At 46.0% G+C, this 20566-nt stretch overlaps 1 protein-coding gene across 3 annotated transcripts in view; it reads right to left on the reverse strand.

Annotated features, from left to right (window-relative positions):
- Positions 1-1872: 1872 nt before the first annotated feature.
- The window catches only part of LOC135910174 (ATP-binding cassette sub-family G member 1-like), a 77385-nt gene continuing 58691 nt past the window's right edge, over positions 1873-20566 (reverse strand). For all 3 annotated transcript variants that reach the window (XM_065442230.2, XM_065442231.2, XM_065442229.2), the window contains exons 7-14: positions 18495-18618; positions 17132-17246; positions 15510-15676; positions 15127-15216; positions 12909-13077; positions 11836-11936; positions 6166-6321; positions 1873-4409 (exon numbers count right to left, since the gene is read on the reverse strand). In XM_065442230.2, coding sequence (XP_065298302.1) covers positions 4050-4409; positions 6166-6321; positions 11836-11936; positions 12909-13077; positions 15127-15216; positions 15510-15676; positions 17132-17246; positions 18495-18618 — 1282 coding nt within the window. In that variant the 3' untranslated portion in view covers positions 1873-4049. The remainder of the gene's footprint in view (positions 4410-6165; positions 6322-11835; positions 11937-12908; positions 13078-15126; positions 15217-15509; positions 15677-17131; positions 17247-18494; positions 18619-20566) is intronic.

Below are 20566 nucleotides of genomic sequence, written 5' to 3' on the forward strand. Positions count from 1 at the left end.
AAACGACACCCACCTATTCGGGAAGTTTTTGACGAGGACGGCCACAGAATGCCACTTCAGAGCTTAGTTGTGCCCACACGGTTCGACGGTATTGGCATGTCGCGGGCTTCCTTCCCAGGATGATTGACCCCTAAATAAAGCAGAGTGTCGGGCCGGAGAACACCTGTGCCTATTTGGATAACTGTTGGGCAACCGGCTGCCACGTGGTTTTGAACCCACGGCCTGCCGAAGCCAAGACAGACGCTGAACGACGAGGCTGTAGCTGTGGTGAGAGTAAATATCGTGCTAGTTCTTCTCGCGTCTCTTCTTTTTTTTTCCTCCACGCCTTGTGGTGTACCTTTCGCGGCCGTACACCTTGCGCGCGTCAGATCACGTGACCTCCAACGGTGGGTGATTGGGACGACGGCACGCAGCAAACCGCCATCCTTCTCGGGGCACATTCGGACGCTTGCGCTCGCAGCCGCAGCATGCGGCTCACTCGTTCTTATCACATTTCCGCTTTATACGGAACATCACAGCGACGGCGAAAATTCATCTGGAGTGTCCATAAAATTGCTATCTAAGAACTGTTTCGCCTACATCTTATCGTAGGGCAAGGTTTCTGGTAATCATGACAAACAGTATTTGCGAAGGCAACCTGCGAATGGCAAACAGAACTTAAGAAGGAAACGCTTTGCAAGCCCTGGTCCTTGTTTCTTGAAGGCATGTAGGGTAGCGCCATAACTGACACGAAAAACAAGAACGCCACCCTACTACGGACGAACCGCAGACTTTGAACTGACACTATAACGGGAATAAAACTAAAAGAGCGAAAAGAAAAGAAAAAAGAAGAACAAACGCGACTAGTCTAGCGTGCACTGCCATATCCGCGAAACGAAAAGCAAAAAAAAATAACGAAAAAAAGAACGTCGCATGTTGTCGTCATCATCAAATATCTAATAATGCTAATTCACAATCCAATAGGTTTATCGATGTGCCGCTCAGATATCTACGTTGATATTTAGACTGACATTTTATCATATAGAAAGGTTGCACGATTTCTCTCGCTTTCTGTTCTCGGTGGCAAAACAGCACCTGCTCTTCGTCAAATTGTAGTCGGGACGTACAATCTTGACAGTACGCTGCGCGTTTACCGCAAAACTAACTAACTAACTAACTAACTAACTAACTAACTAACTAACTAACTAACTAACTAACTAACTAACTAACTAACTAACTAACTAACTAACTAACTAACTAACTAACTAACTAACTATCAGCGCGTTGGTGGTCAACTTGTGTCATTCTTGATTACCGCGTCAGTTACAGCGCTACCCTCAGAATATGAACCCGTAGCAACTCGCAAAGTTTACTATTCTTCCTAACGTAATTTATTGTATATTGACACTTCTTGGAGGCAAAGCTACAAGTTTAATACTGTTAACTATCGCAGAATCACACAGCTTTGCTAACAACTTTTGAAATACTTTCATAACCTCCGATGAAGTTGCTGTGTTTCGGAGTGTGCTCATGCCTAGAGGGCGGCAATGCTTGACGCAATTATTGACCCTATATTCCTCAGCAATTATTGACTCTATATTCACATGAACTTAGTGTATATCGATACACAAATGCCATGAAATGGTGGGATGCACACAAAAAAAGATTGCACAAACTTCTGCATGGTTATTGGCAGAATGGCATTTATATTTGCATCCAACCTAGGTTGACAGACACAGCGAGAACAGGTAGCGCTTTTACAAAATGCAAAGCGTTTTACGGAGACGCCCGAAATGATGAAAGCACTCCCTTTGGATTAAGTATCACAGCTATGAGAATCCGACTATATTCAGAAAAATATCAGCCAGATATCAGGAATGGTACTTGAAGGCGTAAGAAAAATAAGGTCGATTTTTATTTGGCCGCAGCTTCGCGACTTTCTTGTGCCGTGTTCATTCCCGACCACACGAGCGCTCATCCAACCTTCGATGAAATTCGTTCTTGCAGGAACGCATTTTCGCTTTAACAGCGTAATCTCATATGCAAATGACCAGTTCGATAATGTGTCAGACAGGAGAACGTTCTGGCTATGGTGAACAACTGCGGCCCATGTAGCACATTGCGATGCTATTCTGGTTACAAAGTTCATCTGGAAAAGGGCGATTTTAAGCAGGCTCAAAAATACGACGCCCTTTCTTTAATGTTTCTGTGGTAGCGTGAAATCTTTAACAACCAAACGTTCAAAGATAATTTGCACTAAAATGGGCTTTGTCCATCCTGTGACGCATAGACTTCTTATCACGTGACGTGTGTGAATTATCTACAGTGTGTCTCGTCTTTATCGACTTAGCTCCTCTTTGCGTAAAATTATTTCAGAAAAATTTGAAATACCTGATTTTGGAGGCTGGTGTTCCAGTCTTGAGGCGCATTTTCCTGCTATGTGGCGGGAGCGTGAAATTAACGTGCGCGATGTGACTCGATGGAATGAATGATTCGTTATTGCCGACTAGCGCATTAACGCACAAAAGGGCGGATACTCAAGGAACACTTCACCTCTTGTCTGTCCCCATATCTCTCCTTTCCTGTGTGATAATTAAGTGCTATTTGCCGATAATACAGATTACATGGCTCGTGCGACGGCTAACAGTGCGCGCACAAAGGGGGAAAACGTGCAGCTGAACTCGGATAATGTCTTTGATCGGTTACATGGTTTTCACGAAGTTATATAAAGCAATACACAGCAAGGTAAGGCACAGTCATCGGATAGCACTGAGACAACATGCACATTTCCTTATCGCGAGCGCGATAGTATTGTCTCGGCTATCATGCAAGCCTTCTCTGCACAGTGATAGCGCCTTTAAAAACGCACTTGTGTTTCTTCCTGTTTTGCGGCGCACATGTGCCAAGTCTTCTATATTTACCTTATCTCTCGTTATAGGCACATGTTTTCTTTACATAGACTTCTGGATTTTTTTTCGTACACCCGTGCATATTATAGAAAAAAGAAAGCCACTGCAAGAATATGCTGAAATGCAGTAAACTGCACCGAGGGTCGTACCAGCGACCACGGCCTTGAATGGTCCACTGCATTGTCCTTGGCATCATTGTTGTGCCGGAGATGTAGTGAAATCATGTCTCGTACACACACCCATACACACACACGCACACGCACGCATACTGTGGGAATGCTCGACTCTCACGCGTCCCCTGATGTTGTTTTCACCGCATGGCTGCCGTCTTCAGTAATCCGGCTTCACAGCTTGGCTTTACGGGGCCAGTCGGTGTGGTTGCAGAGTAGTACGAGAGATGGCGCGAGTGTTGCGTTGTCACGCCACCTAACGGTGGGGTTGCTTGGGCGAAAAAGGGAGAAAGCTGTTCCTGTTTGGCTCAGGTTCGGCGAGCGGCGCGGACGTTCCGCGCATGCGCCAGTCCATGCTTCTGCAAGACCGTCTTGCGAGGCCTAGGAGCAGGACCGTGGAATAGACGAACACGATTGTTCGAATCCACCACTGTTCACAAGACCGTACACGCGAACGACCAGGCGTTGGTGTCCAGCATGGGGCGAACTTACTCGCTCGATATCCAGCCGCGGTGAGTCGCACTTCTTAGATTTGTCGCGCGCCCGTCGGCCTGTTCTGTGGATAGCAATTCGGCCAGCAGGCATTGGCGTATGGAAGGTGCAATAAATGCCCTTGAGATTTTTTGCACTACTGTGTTGTCATTTCTTTGTCCCAAGAGCACGAGTGAGACCCCGCAACACGCGCGCGCGCACACACACACACACACACACACACACACACACACACACACACACACACACACACACACACACACACACACACACACACACACACACACACACACACACACACACACGCACACATATACACACACGGAAATGTCTACTCTCACACACGCTGCGTTCGTACAAGTTCTCTCTGAAGTCGCTCGTATAGTCATCGTCCGTTCAGAAGCACCCACTGCTCTGGCGGAATGTCCACAGTACGCGCAACAACGAACTTCGCGTGCCAGGCATTCGAGATTTTCCGGCTTCAATTACCTCTCGCTTCTTAAAACGTCCTCTTAACTCTCATCTTGAGCGCCGCATAGGTGGCCACGTTGAGGAGCACCACAAACACGATGAGTGCGCCGGCGCACACTTCTACGCTGACCACGTTGAGGCCCAAGAAGCTGACGAAATCAGAGGGCTCCGTGAACAGGCACGGCACGGCACCTTCCTTCTGCTCGTTGCACTCCAGTTCGGGCCTGTCGAATCCGTACACGCTGAGGATGCACCCTTCGTACGCGTATCGCACGAATGACACGTAGGATATCCAGTGCAGGTAGCTGGGCATTGCCTTCAGCGTGACCACAAACCCGCTGAACAGAAGCATCGGAATGGCGACGGCGGGCGCCAGGAATACGGCGACCTGGAAAAATCGACCCAGCACACCGGGTAAGCATATCGGCATCAGCACTTGAACACTGAAATAACAGTAAGGTACAAGGGCGTCAAAGTGGCTTCACAGGTAGAGAAATGGACAAGCACGGGAAGGGCAGCGCGAAGTCGCTCGTCCTCTAAGATTCCGGGCCTAGTATTTCCGCTAGCAATCGAACTTTTATCAACTAACAGTTATGCAAAGAAAACTGTTAAAATGTATCCGTTGACAACATAATCACTCATGTTCAACGCAGCTTCCTCTAATTCTTCTACTTTTTCGCATAGCTAATCTCATTGGCATTCTTACAGGCTGGTTTATTCACACTTTTGCACTTGTAAATCGTTTTCAGAGCTACCCACGGAGTATACTGAAACACGAAGCAACCATGCACTGTTTTACGTTCAGGACTTTCAGGTAGGTGTACTAATCCTTGGTACATGTCATACTAACAACTGGTAGAAATGAGCCTCTCCTCGCAACCCAACCTCTGCCACCCCGATGAAGGAAAAAATAAACATCCTGAACACCTTATCACACAGCTGAAATCACATGTGCTTGCCTTCCACCAGTTCAAGCACGCACATTACTGGTAGGCAGGTCTTATTTTAGAGCGCAGCTCTTTGGCGTCCGTTCCTGGGTTTCGCGTCGTCGTCGGCGTCGTCGTTGTCGTCGGCGTTGTCGTCGGCCTCGTAACCAGCTCCGCCCCCCTTCGCTGGAGTGGGAGACGAAGGACGCGAGCCGCGAATGGCGGAGACCAATGAGAGCGGCCCCTTCAGTGACGTGCGCGCGCGATGCTGGTGTCATGCGGACCCTCCTTACGGCTCGATGCGCACTCGTGTCTGGTCTCAGCCGATCCGCTCGTTTCGTACTATCGTCTGCTCGCGCCACAGCTCTCGCCCGCGCCTGTTTGGTTCTGTTGGGTCGGTCTCGTTCGCGCTTGTTTTGGTTGTTATTTCGACAACAAACGGTTATGAATATCCCTCGAGGCCAGCGCACCTTCCACAACTTAATGCGGTGAGTGTAAGACTCGTACCAAGTCGAACATATATCAGTCTATTTCTCCGACCACAAAGCTTCCTTCATGACTGTCAAGAACTGTTAGTGGAGTCTTTGTTAAAGGAATACGTGTGAAAAATAAAAAAAAAATTCTGTGATAGCGCATACATGTGTTGCTCGATTTCTTTGCCTCAATCTATCGAAAAGGTGAAACAGCTTATTTGCTGCGCTCAAATTTCGCATTAGGAAGTAACGTAATCGTCGGTAATTTTTTTTTTAATGTATAGCCAGTAGATGTGTGCCAGGCGCTACACGCGAGCGCTCGCCCTGCGTTCTCATTATTGTGAATTCAAAGCATATTTAGCGCCAGCAAACAAGGACGGAAGGGAGACGACAACACAATGCGCTAACTTCAACAGCGTGATTTTCAGGAAGTAGACCTATATAAACCATGCTCAGTGGCGCCACCTTATCCAAATCTTACCCATCCAAAAAAGCCGTCTCCTTATCTAACAGGTAGATTGAAGGGGCACTAACACACGTGTCTCTATTCCTCTATTTTGCATGGTTTATATAGGAGTACTTCCTGAAAATCAAGTTGTTGAAGTTAGCGCATTGTGTTGTCGTCTCCCCTCCGTTATTGTTTGCTGGCGCTAAATATGCTTTCAATTTACCAACACGCCCAACAAATGGCAATTGTGAGTTCAGTTCACTGTGTCGGCCGTAGAGGTGCTGGCGTGTGCTTTACCTGTACGCTTGCGAAGGCACCGATGAGCGTGCCGAGGGAATGGGCGACCAGGGTCAGCAGGATGGAGAGAAATAAGAACATCACGAAGCGGTTCATCTCTGGCGGCTGTGATGTCATCCAATAGACGATGGCCACGAATAATGTGGGGTAGGCGACCTGCGCAAGCCATGATACCTAAGCGTTTTAATGCTATCCTGGAAACATTAACTGAGTACTTGCGAAGTCACCAATTATGCCATGTCACCTGCTAAAGCTGCTTGAAACCGGAACAATTCTTTGGAACGAAACATAAACTTGTTTCTCGTGCAAACTGGACAGTTTAAGCTACTTCTGGCTGTTAGTAAGCTGGCGAGTAAAGGATACTTATTTATTTCATGTGGACAAGCCTAGCAACTTTTCATTTTGACGCCTATTCGTATAACTAGAGAACTAGCAAGACAGAGGCTTCATGGATGGAGGTCGCATACAATCAAATTAAGTATAGTCCAGTTGCAGTGGTTCCCCTGTTCGTTCAAATGGCTGCCACTTGGCCTATACCGGTAAACAGCATATTTACGATTGATCATTGATATGTAATCTAATAAATGACGTTAACAGCAGATTAGACGATAGTAGATACGGTATGTCCGCTTAGAATTCGAGTCGGCGTTTTTCCTATCACCTCTCACTCCGGACAAAAGTGAGACCGCAGCCGGCGTCACTTGAACAGCACGAGAACAATAAAACACACAAACAAACACAACTACTAAGGAAGTTCGTGGTTGTAAGTAGATATCGAGAAGACCTTGCTTCTGTCTTTTACATAATCAATTAACCGACCTCATGGTCAAGTTTCACGACGCTGACACTGCCACTAAGGGTGCTGATAGTGGCTGTGCTAAGTTAAATGACAAATATGATTGCGATTTCATGTCGTTGTGGGAAGCTCTTGTCCACTATGATACAGTTTAGTTCATCACCTTTAAGGAATGGGCTTGCTAAGGGGTAAAACACTGCATTACAGGCGAAGGGTTTAGACAATCATGCATTTTCATGTAAACTGAAGGTGCATCCCCTCAAATTGAGAAACGCGCTCAAAAGGCCCCTCACCAGGCCCCATAGCGAATTTCGGTTATACGCTGGACGTTGTTACGTACCCTCTAGGGAGCATTCTGCCGCAAAAAAACTTTTCAAATTGGCTCATTGATAGCCGAGATAGAAAAAACTGGAGGACGCTTAAGCTTCGCCTTCAAGAGTGGAACGCGATAGCGTTATCGCTCCCCGTTCGCACCGCCTACTCAAACGCGCTTCGCCAGCCAAACGTCGCGATCGGCACAGATAGCCGGGCCCCGACGCGTCATGAAGACGGACGCGATCATGGGGCGAGTGGCGCGCCACGTGTCGGGGCAGCGCCGTACATTGCGAGGAGGGGGTGTTCTGTGTATGCCGCAAGATGGCTCTGCGTGTGCGCAGAGCGCAGAAGAAATGTAGCTCGTTACTCGTGAAACTGCGACATCGGTAAGTTACATGGTCATAATTAGCGATATACACCGCAGTATAACTTTCTACGGCGCGTTTCTAAGGCAACACCGCATACAATAGAGGCGATTTTGCCCCGTTTTGAACGAAGGAACTTGTGGCTCAGTGGTAGCGTCTCCGTTTCACACTCCCGAGACTGTGGTTCGATTCCCACCAGCCTATCTTGCAAGATGCTTTTTATTTATGAAGTGCCTTCTGGGATTTATCGCTCACGGACAACGCCACTGACGCCGACACCGGCTTTTCTGTGACACGAGCTCCTTAACGCTATCGCGTTAATATTTCAGTGCCGCGAACCCATGATTTCAGCAGGCGAGCTCCACTGTCAAGCGAGACAGTCTCTCCCCTCGCCCCGTCTAGCCTCCACTAGCGAAATTCCCTTCCTGCGTTCTCCCATACTGGACTTCGGCGATCGCGTGACACATACGTCACGGTTCCCGCCTTCATTTTTCTCTTCTCGCTTTTTTTTGCGGCGCTGCGCACTTGCGCTGACGGCGTAGCGCGCGAGCTGTTGTGATTGTCTCGTTTCGCGCACTGTGCGCGAGGACACCTTACTAGCGGTATCAATCAGAGCCACACGAATGCTGAGGCAGACACAAGCGTATGACAGAGCACGACCATGCGCTGTAACATTGCGGAAAATTACATAGTTTCGGTGTCTGCGCACGCGACTGCATGACGTGGGAACAAGCAGACGAAACGGAAGTACATCTCTCATGCTGAGGTGCAAAGTAAAAAAAAATAATAAAACACGCAGACATTCGGTTCGTGTGTTTTATTATATCTCTAAGGGTTAATCGGTTTGTTCAAGCAACAGATCACAAAGATAACAGATGTTGCCTTGAATAATTCTCGAAGTCATGTGACACCACGAGCGACGTCACAGTTCAAACACGTGTACGTAGGCGCGCTAGCACGGGTACGTCACCGTCCGCCTTGGAGCACGGTCGCCGCGAGGGAAAGGGAGAAGGGCGTTCGTAAAGAATTTTCAGACATTCCCGTGGCGCGTAGCGATGTAATTCGCAAACACGATCGTTAGCACGCATTGGCTGCTCTGCGCTTGTCAGCTCAAAGTGGCCAGACCTGGTGAGAGGCCCTTTAAGTAGTCAGGTGCAGTAGAACCCACAATGCAGGTGACCTTCGTATTCACCTCGGATTGTCTTGATTCTTAGAGCACAGGAGAGAGAGAAAAGGATGCGTAGAAAGGCAGGGAGGTTAACCAGAGGGAATTCCGGTTGGCTACCCTGCATGGGGGAAGGGTGAAGGGGGATATAAAGAGAAAGACAGCGGAAGAAGGAGATAGAGAGAAATAGAGATGAGCACGTAAATACCTTGTACACTACAGAGCGCTATGGGGCGGCGCTCTTAAGGTCTATCGTGAAGCCCCGTAGACCGCAGGAAACTTAAAGGGCCCCTGAAACGGTTCGGACAAATTTTGTAGGCGCATAGGGTACAGCTTAAGTAGAACATTCGCGCCACAATTTAAGTGAAGCGTTACGTATTAATGGAGTTACAAGCGATTAGAAGTTACCCTCCTCCCTAGCCATGCCTTTCCTCCTCAACTCGCTCGCCGAGCGAGCGGCGCTAAGCTCCGCCTTCACTGGTCCTGCGTCACGATGCGACGTCACATCGTCCACTTCCGGTTGTTGGAGCACGCCTCCTCCCGCGCGAGACCTCTCCGCTGGCCGCTTGGCCGTCGACCGAGAGCCATCGAAGCAGCGTGCGTTGCGAGCATTCTTTCGTAGCGCCGAAGGTGGCCGGTATTCCGGTAACCACAGGCAAGCTGGTCATTTCGGCAAATGACTGGAGGCATAAACTCAAGCTGATGAAGGAACTTCAGAGTAGACGTACGTGAGCAGCCTGATCGGTCTGCACTGTCCAGACACTTGTTGGCGCAGCGCTTTACCAGTCAAACGAAGCGCTAATATTGCTCTAACCAAGTGTAAAACATTTTAAACATTTATAAGAACAACGTGTTGATGATTACACTCCTGCGAAAAATACACACCAGCAGCAAAGAAGAATGCACTTCGTTGCTGCTACTGTGTATGGTTGAGCTCTGTGCCACCAGGTGGCTGCACCGTGCAGACCATTCACATTTACCTTTCTGCTCATCTCATGGCTCATCCCGGCGCAGTCAAGCGGCCAGACCCTGTCCCCTTGCGCTTGTGTTTGCCCTACTACCGGACTTGCGAAACGCTATTGCGTTAGTAATCTTTCGCTGTAAAGTGACGGCCACAAACGCGCAAATCCTGGCGCCTATCGGATAGCCGCAGTCCGATGCGCAGCAGCCAGTTCGCTCGTATGCTGCCTTGCAGAGAGACACGATTTCGCAACTTCACATCTTTCCAGTCGCTACGTCTGCAGCCCACAACGCAACAAGGGTGATTCATCGTGCTCACGAAAAGACTGATCGACACTGACGGCGGAGCTCTCGTCAAAGACTGCGCACGTTGTAACACAAGCAGACGACACTTGCTGTGTGCCGGAAGTGCTCAAGTGTACTAAAAAACTATTCTTGTGTATTCTCTTTAAGTTATTTTCTTTTTACAAAAACAAAGTAACTAACATTTCAACTATTACGAGCATCATTTGTTCACCATAAAGTTGGAAAAATTATCGACCACGCGCCCTGGTCAGCCAATCAGAGAGCTCGCCCATGTGACGTCATATGGGTTATTTGCATCATATGGGTAGGGGCGGCTTAAAATTCCGCCGAGCAGTGCGCTGCGATCGACAGCGATGTGCATTTTTAAAACCTTATAATAAATTACACGCTTTACGCAGAGCACTTGGATGCGTCAATTAATGATCAGAAGGACCTACTCTAACGACTCAGTACGTTTGTAGAAAATCGCCAAAATCGTTTCAGGGTCCCTTTAATAACGCGAGTAAGGCCTTCAGCGCGGATGTTCTGTGGGAGTACTAGCCTAAGGCTTTGAGTTATGATAGCGGACTCGTCCAACTGGTCCGGCACTCTGCACAGCACTTGTCTCTGGGCACTATATCGCGGGCAGACACAGATAAGATGTGCGAGCGTCTCATCGCTGTCGCATGTGGCGCACGTGGGGCTGTTGGTCATTCCAATAAGGAAAGTATATGAGTTCGTAAATGCCACGCCTATCCACACACGGCGTCAAGACAAGGTCAGTAGAGGCGCATATGCATTGTGAGACTAATGAGATTGGTATACCTATCCATTTGTACATGTCGTCGTTCTTTTTTTCATGGCGGAGAAAAAAAAATTCTGATGACGCGCAAAATCCGGCTAATAGATTTTCACATAGGTGACGAGGAAACTCCACCGCAGAGGCGCAGTTTGCACCAATAATTCTGCAGCACCACGAGGGCTTTGAATTCTGACCAAAGAGCGGCACAGCAGTGCAGGCTCAGCTGAAGGCTTTGAAGGCGCTGACGACAGTTTAAATGCTTGCGGTGAGAAAGAAAAAAGCATGATAAAGCGAACGTATGCAGCTCCTCTAGAGCATCTTGCCTATATGAGCTTACAAACAACATTTAACAGGTCTGAGGACAACACAAGAAGGAACACATAAATCACTGTCGCTATACAAAGTAAAAACGCATTATAGGAGTAGTGCAGATTGGTAGTGAAGAATAGTCACGAATTTGTGCGCTTCTCAAAAGGCACAGTACAGAATGGAGTAAAACAGCTCGATGAGGTTTCGCGTTTCTAGTTCTCCGTCGTATGAAGTAACTCATTGCGGAGGGGCCTGGACAGCAATGAATAGCGCGCAGAGGACGAGACAGTAAAATTAAAACACACACGAACAGTACGAGCGTTAACAGAAACAGGAAAGGTCTGAATGCCTTGGCGATCTGTGTTTTATTTACGATATCGTGTCAAGCTTATTATTTGCGTTGCTTTGGGAAGCTACTTGTCTGAAGCTCTTGTACGAAACCTTTTGTGTGTTATACTTCAAATCACGCAAAGCTATATTTGTGATAGCCAGTTGTAGTCGGTGCTTGTACTGGGTTGGGAAGTGTCTCGTTTGAATTAAGCCCTGTTGGGATGGATGACATATTTCTGTTATAACGTTCTGTTGAATCGCATTGGAAGCGCAGAAGCTACTTTCACATAGCAATGACACAGCTACAATTCAAGAAAAATAAGTAAAGAAAAAAAAGTTGGACCTGGAAAGGTAGTTCTACGATGCTCTTGGACAAGTAGTAGGCTTTCAGCGTGTACCACGAATTGTTCCGCTCTCGAGTGAACACGGCAGCTTCCAGAGGGTCTGCATGTGAAATGTGGTTGCAAGAAATACTATAAAATATTTTACACTCAATACAGTGTGATGCAGTACGACAATAGTAACTGTATCAATCATAAGTGTGGTTCTCTGCTTGAATAGGACAATATAGAGAAATATTTAACTTCAACTGTATTAGTCAGTTGGCCTCCAGCTATTCCAAAGCAGCCGCTGTTACCGTGAATAGAAGCTTCGTGAGCCAGAAAAGAGACTAGTAGAAAAGGCAGGTAGCTACGCTGCTCTGGAGATTTATACACCAATTCGCTGGGACGTCATCACTGTTGAGAGCGTCTGCTCGGATCTAGCTAACTGTACGTGGGTAAAGAAGGTGAATATTGCGTTCGTTCTAAGGAAATTGAAGTCTCAACCCGGCAAGTTTACAGAACCTTGCTGCCCAAATACAAGAATATACACTTGAACCTGTAAAGTTACGCAGACGCACCGGCGCGACGGATTAAGGGTGGCGTGCTGTAATAGCATGTAAACTACATACGCCCGCTATTCTAAAGATGGCTGAAGTGCGAAGTTAACGTAACAAAGCCCAAACACCTGCCCCGCCTTTCACGTCACATTAAATGAAGACAACTTTCTCGTATTTCTTTCTTTCCATAGAGAACAATTAGTACAAAACAACCGGATGGTAGTGAAGGAATATTAATTACTGTGATAGTTAATTGATTAGTAATTAGTTTGCTGAACAATCCACAGCTGAAACATTCCTGCAGAGCATAAACGTGCTCTTATGGGCTCAGTGTTAAGTTTCCAGAGCTTAAATCAGAATTTCGAGGTGTCAAATTCATCTTTGCAAGAATGACTCGTTGGGCTTTGTGGTGTTAAGATCAAGGAAAAAAAAAGAAGCCACAGCTGCAGATGTCCGAAATTACGCAAGCTACACTTGCCGGAGTTCGTCAAAATTAACGTTAATTTTTTTTAAATTTTTAGCTCTCGCCGACTCACAGCTGAGGACGACGGGCATCATGCCGGTGAAGGTGAGGAAGATGGCGCTGAAGAAGACCAGCGTGGCGTTGTTGAAGAAGCTGTCCGCCCGGTTACCGATGTCGTAATACAGGAGGCCCATGCACACGCCCACCAGCAGGTGTGTGGCCAGCCGAAGGTGGAACACCATCTGGAACGGGGAGGTGATACGATCTCTCGCATTACAGCTGAAGAGAGTGTGGAGGGAAGTACCAAATTTGGGGCACGTGACCCACTGAAAGAATGCGCCGACCCTCACTGATAAAACGACATAGCCCCATGAAAGATTTCTTTCGCCATCAGCCTAATGTTTAACATTCGCTTGTTTTCAGTACCGTATGTTCTTGCTCGTATAATTTCTTGAGGGTAACCTAACGTACCTGCCAAAGTACCCTCCAGCGGATACTTTATGCACTAAGAGTTGCGAGGAAACGTTTGATACCAAAGTTGCCATGAAAAAAAAAAACGTTTTCTTTGAACGCTACGCTTGCAGGCTGAAATAATTTGGGAGTGTGGGAGTGTTTGAGCAATGCAGTGGAGTAAAAGAATCCCGCGCTGTGCGGTCCTGCAGCGAGAAACTTGCTTGTTTTGCCGATGCCGGGGTCCCCAAATTTTTTCTCGCGACTGTACATATACGTTGAAGGATAAGTGCAAAGAAATCTGTTGTACGCATTAAACACTATACCAGGTGCTTTTCTTTAGACTATACACTTTAAAGACAGCCATTTGTGGTAAATGACATAATCCTTGAACTAGCTCAAAGAGGAGGGTATTACTTGCACAACAAATCAATGTATATGACTGACTAACCAAATTTAACTTAGTACTTTAGTGCACATATTGCAATCTACTAATTGTCGAAAGTGTGATTTCGAGGCACATCCACTTGTAACGTACTTTCAAAGTGGCACCGCTTTCGAGATGCACCGTCGAATTGCAGCAAAATGCAGTGTGGGTTGACATTTTTTAAACAAAACAGCGTAATATGTATTGGAGCATAAAAATGATTCGAAAGTCAATGTATCTTGTAGTCCACTTCAAGAATGAATATCTCAAAACTAAAGCCATCTTGAGATTTACTTCTAAGTGAATACGTCTTGCGAACTCACCAGCTAAAATTTATTAATATGTCAACACATAGTATAATTAAAGTTATTGCAGTTTTGTTATTTAGTCGAATATTGATTTCGATTCTTGGCGCAAGTGAAGTCAGCCTTTTGGAGTAAACCTGCTCAAGGCCTAGAATTGCACAATCTGCCGCAAGCGATGTTGCTGAACAGTTGCATTATATTCTAAAAAAGGAAATGGAAGTTTCCTAGTTTGCGAGACAGCTCTTAGATTACCTGTCAGACGTACGCCAACAACCACACGCCCCCGCCAGAGGGGCACATTTAGTTGCAGTGTCAGAGAGCGCACTTCGCCGTCAGTGACATTTGCAAGCTGTCACACCGGGAACGTTTAGCGACACTCGCTTAGTGATGCTCGAATGCGTTCCTCGAACTAACTTTGGTGCGTCGTCAGTGTTTCAAAATTACATGAAAAATTTCACAACGCAGTATGAACACATATTGTGAACTTACTTTTGTTGTTGCGAGTTCAAACGTTACAAGCACCCTCGAGCCATCCACAATGAAAATTGTAATTCTTTCTCTGCTCGCCTTGGATACACTGCGGCCTTGTCTTGGTCATGGCGTTTGGTCAACTCAATGTGGTCATATCGAGTCAATTTGTCTGCACTAATTGTTATTCTCAATAGCTTTCTTAACTATAACGCAGCGTTATTTTTTGGAAGTGTTTCCTAAAGTAACAAATATGTACCGTGCCCATTAATTTACCCATCTTATTCATGGCCATCAATTTCAAGTGACACTTTCCTTTCCTGGGGTGCTATTCTGGACATTGTCATATTCCGCCATATCGTTACGTTCACTTACGGCAGCGAGTTAAGCCAATCAGAGACGTCGTAACAGCCCACCGGGCCAAGCGGAGCTGGAAAGATGGCGAATTCGACAATATTCCACAATTTGACCATGCAGTAGCACACCCTTTGCAGCAACGTGCCACCAAAGTGATGCTTGATGTGCTGAAGTGCCCTCGCTGACAGTGTCATTAAAATTGCCCGGTTGACTGGCGTATTGCTCTTATTGTTGTTGCTTTGAATAAATTTAAATTAAATTCACATCTTTCTTTCCCCGCTCACCGGATTTCTGATGAGTGATAAGTAGGAGCGCTTCAGAAGAACGTTCATCTGCATAGAGCACGAGGCAGTGGTCACGAGTCCGTGGTCCTCCTGCAAAAAAGAGACGCAGTGCAGCCAAAACTGTTTCACTTAATGCCGCAAGGTGGCGGCAGCTGCTTGAAAACGTTACTGACAACTTTTACGAGTTCCACAGAAACAAGGCTTTGAAGGTGAAAAAAAAAATTAGCGCTGTTCTGAGAACGGCGAGGTATTGTGGTGAGTCAAAAGCACAGATGATCTTTGTCGACAATCGCAATAATGAACTGTTCATTTTGGTTACACCTTGTGGCTTTTGGTATATATAAAAACAGAAACAAGAACTGTAAGAGCCCAAAGGTGCATACCTGCTTCAACAAGGGAGCTAATACTGCAAGTGGTTCGTTGAGATGATCTCCTCCATTGGCAAGTGACTTTGGGGCAGGATTGGTAGAAAAAACATCGTTGTGTCGTTCAGCATAGCGCACGAGATCGCCTTTAACGTCACCGAATTCCCCCGAAGCCACTTCGATCACTGCATTCAATGAAAAAATGAGAACACCACTGTCCTAAGGCACTGAGATATGGCAAGTTTTGAAATACTTGAACAACATTGTTCAAAAAACATACAGATCTGAAGACATGTAAAATGCCAATATTTGAACCTGTGTGTATATAATAAATGTCTTTCGGTACTTATTACTGCTGAGAAGCGACCCACTCAACATATCTGCAACTTTCTTTTAACTGCACAGTTATCTTCAATATTTTCTGCAACAGGTCATGCGACTCCTACATTTCAGCAGCATCACAACGGATAACTTTCCTTAGGCATTGTAGAGCTTTATGTGAAGCTCAAAATAATTGCTATGCGAAATATGGCGAACCAAAGTCTCAGTTCGGTGATGTTCCCAAGCTTTCTCTTAAGTTGCCATAGTTTTGGCTTGAAGCACGTCAATTCCACATCACTAATATGTATGCGACATTCATTATTATAATGTGCAATAGGCTATTGGTCATTAGCCATTGCGGAGTAATTCCTCATGTCCACCATAAGTAAAATTTTTTCTGAGAAAAAGGTCAGCTATGCCACAAAACTGAAACTTGACCTTTTGCTGGCGAAAATGACTGCTTGACTGGTTCGCTCTTGGCCTGAATCGCTTTCAGCACTTCCCTTTGGTTTCTGGGAACCATGGTAGGTCAGAAATAGTACGGTTAGAATGAGTGCTTTGATTTTTTATTACTGTCCATACTGCCGATTGTGCGATCATGATATGCAAATTAGGCGTTAGCCTCCAAACCTCTTACGGAATAAAAAAATAAAGTAAAAAGATTCATAAGAGCACGTTTGGAGAAAAGCTTCACTGTAGAGCACATGGTAACTAACTCCACAAGTCGGAAATTTCGCTGACAGTCAAGAACCTGAATGTTTTATTTGGTGCACATGGCTGGTTTGTCTGCTGTTTAGGTTCGTGCAGTGAATTATTCGCGACCTTGGAGGGATCCTGCTCCGCGTATTTCCTGCCGAAATTCCCACAATCAGCATAAATTGAAACCTGAACTCCGAAACTATTCCTACGTGTTGTTCAATTTTCAGGCTCACGTGCATTTGTGAGAGTGCTTATTTTGACTTCAGAGCGTATACTTTGGACTTTTATGCTTCAATACCAGTTCAAGAGTGATTACAAGTCACCTTTATATTCACCTTTCTAGGCGCCTTTCTACAAGAGGTATGATTCTGATCAGTTACTCTTTTACTGACGAGACAGAATGAGATGTTGATGCCCCAACACGCTGCCGGCAACTCATTGACACTTGAACAGGTGGCACAGTTAGATACGTATATAACTTTGTGTACTTTCATATAGCTTTGCAGGAGAAACAGCAGAAGAACACTTAATGTACACACAGACATTACGACGTTATCACATAGCCATCAGAAGAGCACCGTCACATTGTAAAGAAACTCCAAATACAAAGATCATCTCACAAAAGTCTGCCGGGTTGTAGAAGGCAGGGCATTGCAGACCGTTAGCTGTCAGCGTAGGGAGGAGGTCCCGAACGGTGCCGTGGTACAGGCAGTAGCCGTCCCCCAATAGGTACAGCTGAAAGGAAGAATAAAAAAAAGATTGTTTTTAGGCGGATTGATTTTGGGTAGAGTACCTGAAATAGTCTATGTGTGTACTCAAGAGATGTTGCGAAGGCCGGCAGGCTTCGCTTTAGAGATGCCTTGCTTAGATCCTGAATATATATATATTTTACCACCCTACGCGTGTGAAGGAACCGTCAACACTGCGGCACACGTGATTTGAAAAACATGGAACAGTACTGTTGTGCTTGATTTAACCCGAGAATTTCTTCTATATAAACGTGTAATAGGCCATTTTCAATTCTAGCACATCGATAACGCTTGTTTCTGACATGCACCGTAACCACTCCATTTTATCGCAGACTCTGAGCCCACGCGTAATGTACAGAAACCTATTCTGGCTGGTAAAATTGTAACAATATTTCAGTTGCTTCAGTTCCCAGGGTGGCACCTTGTTTTTGCTTTTTTTATGCATGTTTCTTTAAAAAAGAAACAAACGTGAAGGGGAACGTGAACACTGCTTCTCATCGATCGTTATTTTTCACTTATAAGGAAATATATACATACATACATATATATGTGCATATATATAATCATGAGCATATAAAGCCAATTCCCCTGTGCTGATGAAAGCACAGGGGAATTGAATATTGCAGTGATTACGACCCATAACACCCTTATATGCATATATATAAGGGTGTTATGGAGCCTTCTTTCTTAAAAGCCTCTCTGCCTACCATCATTCTACCAGTTATCGCTTGCTAGCGTCCGCCCCACCCCCTCCTCTTGCCCATTCGAGCTCACCCTGCTCTCCCTTGAGTTCAAGGCTTCCGAGAGAGCGAAAAAAAAGAGTTGAAAAGCAGAGAGGTTAGCAAAATTAGCTGTGCAGTTGTCTACTCTGCAGAGGCGAGAGAGGAACGGGTAGAAAACACGAGAAGAAATATGGGTGATAATATATAAGGAATCTGTCCGTGCAAGCAAGACAAGGGCAAGTGACCATGACTGCATCCTGTCACACAGTTCTGGTGCCATTATAAAAAGAAGCAACTATGAAGCAATTCTGGATGAAGCTGGATGGGAAGCGAATTCAAGAATTCTGTTTCACGGGCTAACTGGGCCTGCACTTACCCCTGCATAGATGAAGTGAACATATTTACAAACGTTTGTGTGCTGCGTTTTAATGAAACGTTAAAATATCGCCTTTCTTTGTAAGAATCACACGAAGAACTGGAAAGAGTGAGAATGAAGAGAGGGCCATGCTTACTCGGTCAAAAAGCTGGAAGATCCTCGAGCTTGGCTGGTGTATGCTGCACGCCACCGTGTGACCCTTCCGGGCGAATTGCTTGAGCGTCAGGACGCACTGCAGAGCGCTGGAGCTGTCCAGGCCACTGCGACATTGAGAGGACATCGCGTTGCCGTCGAGGTGTGGTTGATGCTTTCTTCATACATACCACGATGGCACTTATTCACACTCTCGGATAAAAGTGGGAATCGCATTTGCTAGGAGAAATCGTCAGATTTTGTACAAGCTGCGTGCTCTATAACAAAAACAGGTATAATATAACTCTTTTTTTTTGCTATACGTATGTGGAGGTGAATTTGGCGTTACGGGTAACACTAATTACTACTCTTCGCTTAGTCAAAGAGCGCGTATCAATGTTAGGTGAGCTTAAGCAAAGCAAGCAAGCAAAGAATCAATAGCGAATAAAAAAAAATACAGGACAAGAAGTGCGGAGAATTACTGGGACTATGCATGTTCTGCGTGAATTATCTTGGCGTGCCCGCTCCTGCGCAGCAATATTGCTTACTCAAACCAAATGCGAACCGACAGTGAGCGCGCTTCAATACTATCTTTAGTTCAGTTCTGTTTTTTTTACTAACTGTCATTCTCATTGTGCGGTTTGTGTTCCTTGTGCCGTAACATGTGAGAACCTAAACTATTTAAACGATCCAGAAATATCGTGAGGCACTCTTTGTTTCTTCCACCGACATTTGATATGTATATAGGTTGTCGGTCTGTCGTGAGAATGGTTTGTCGCGCTGTGCCTGTGGGAAGTGGGCAGAAGGGAGCCACTCAACACATGCCATCGTCGAACCATCGGTGTCGAGTTGTCATCGCCATGCCATCGTTATCCGGCCATCTTCTTCGAGAAGTCACGTCGTGCCGTCGAGGTCACAGCATCGTCGTCATAAAGTTGTCTACATGTAGTCGTCTTCTAGCCGTTGTTGCTACGCCACCATGGCCGTCACGTCGTGGTCGTCAAGCCATATGGTCATTGTGTCGCTGTCGTCACGGCGTCTTCGTCACGTGGTTGTGGCCTTCGTGCTAATCGACGTCGCCGTTACGGGTGCCGAAGTCTCGCATATCCTGCCACTCGATGTCGACATCTGCCCTGTCCAGCCATCGGTGTCCCGGTTTGATGCCAGGCTCCAAGTCGAGGCCGAGCGGCGCAGCGTCAGCGCAAACCAGCAGAAACACCGAACGCGGGTCGGGCTCACCCACAACGTCAGAGACAAGAAGCACATGAGCACATAAGAATGAGGGTCGAACCCTCATACGTTATACCGCACATATCTTACTCAAGCGAAGTATGAGAGCCACACCATACTCATAAAGCATGACAAGGAAAAAAAAACATTTTTTTTTGTAACCTTAAAAGTAGGCGGCATCAGTGTTTTTATATTTACAGGACAACGTGCACTTGATTTCAACACCAAGATTGTTTATGTGCGTGCTGTATCTAGATGCCTGACGCTGTGGTTACATATATCCTCTTGGTTCCTGTAAATATTACTCTCATCCGTGTCAACTTTAAGCCTGACGAAAAGAATTCAGAACACTCACACTTGGGTGGATATTACTGTTATTTATGGTAAAAAGAGCTCGTTACTTAGAATAATGTAAAGCTGGACACCTTTGCAAAAGTTTCCTGTTTTGTATCAAGCGCTATGCTGGGATGTAAATGACGCGAAGCCTGTCTGAGAAAACGAGGTCACCACAGCGTCGCCGCCTGCAGTTGTTAGCTGTCTGCGTTTCGAGGGCAAACGCCCCGTATGATGCGCGTCGAGCGAAGAACGTTGACGAGAGGTGTGTGGCATAAATGGAAGTACGACACATATATAAATACAGTAGGCGCTTCACACACCCCTTGTTTCATCGTGGCACATCCATATTGGGGGATGGCCCAATAATGGGCACATACCGCGAGGCACGGGCCCAGTGGCCCCAAGTTGTTCGTATATATATATATATATATATATATATATATATATATATATATATATATATATATATATATATATATATATATATATATATATATATATATATATATA

Source organism: Dermacentor albipictus, chromosome 7, assembly GCF_038994185.2.
Source record: "Dermacentor albipictus isolate Rhodes 1998 colony chromosome 7, USDA_Dalb.pri_finalv2, whole genome shotgun sequence".
NCBI classification, from domain to species: domain Eukaryota; kingdom Metazoa; phylum Arthropoda; class Arachnida; order Ixodida; family Ixodidae; genus Dermacentor; species Dermacentor albipictus.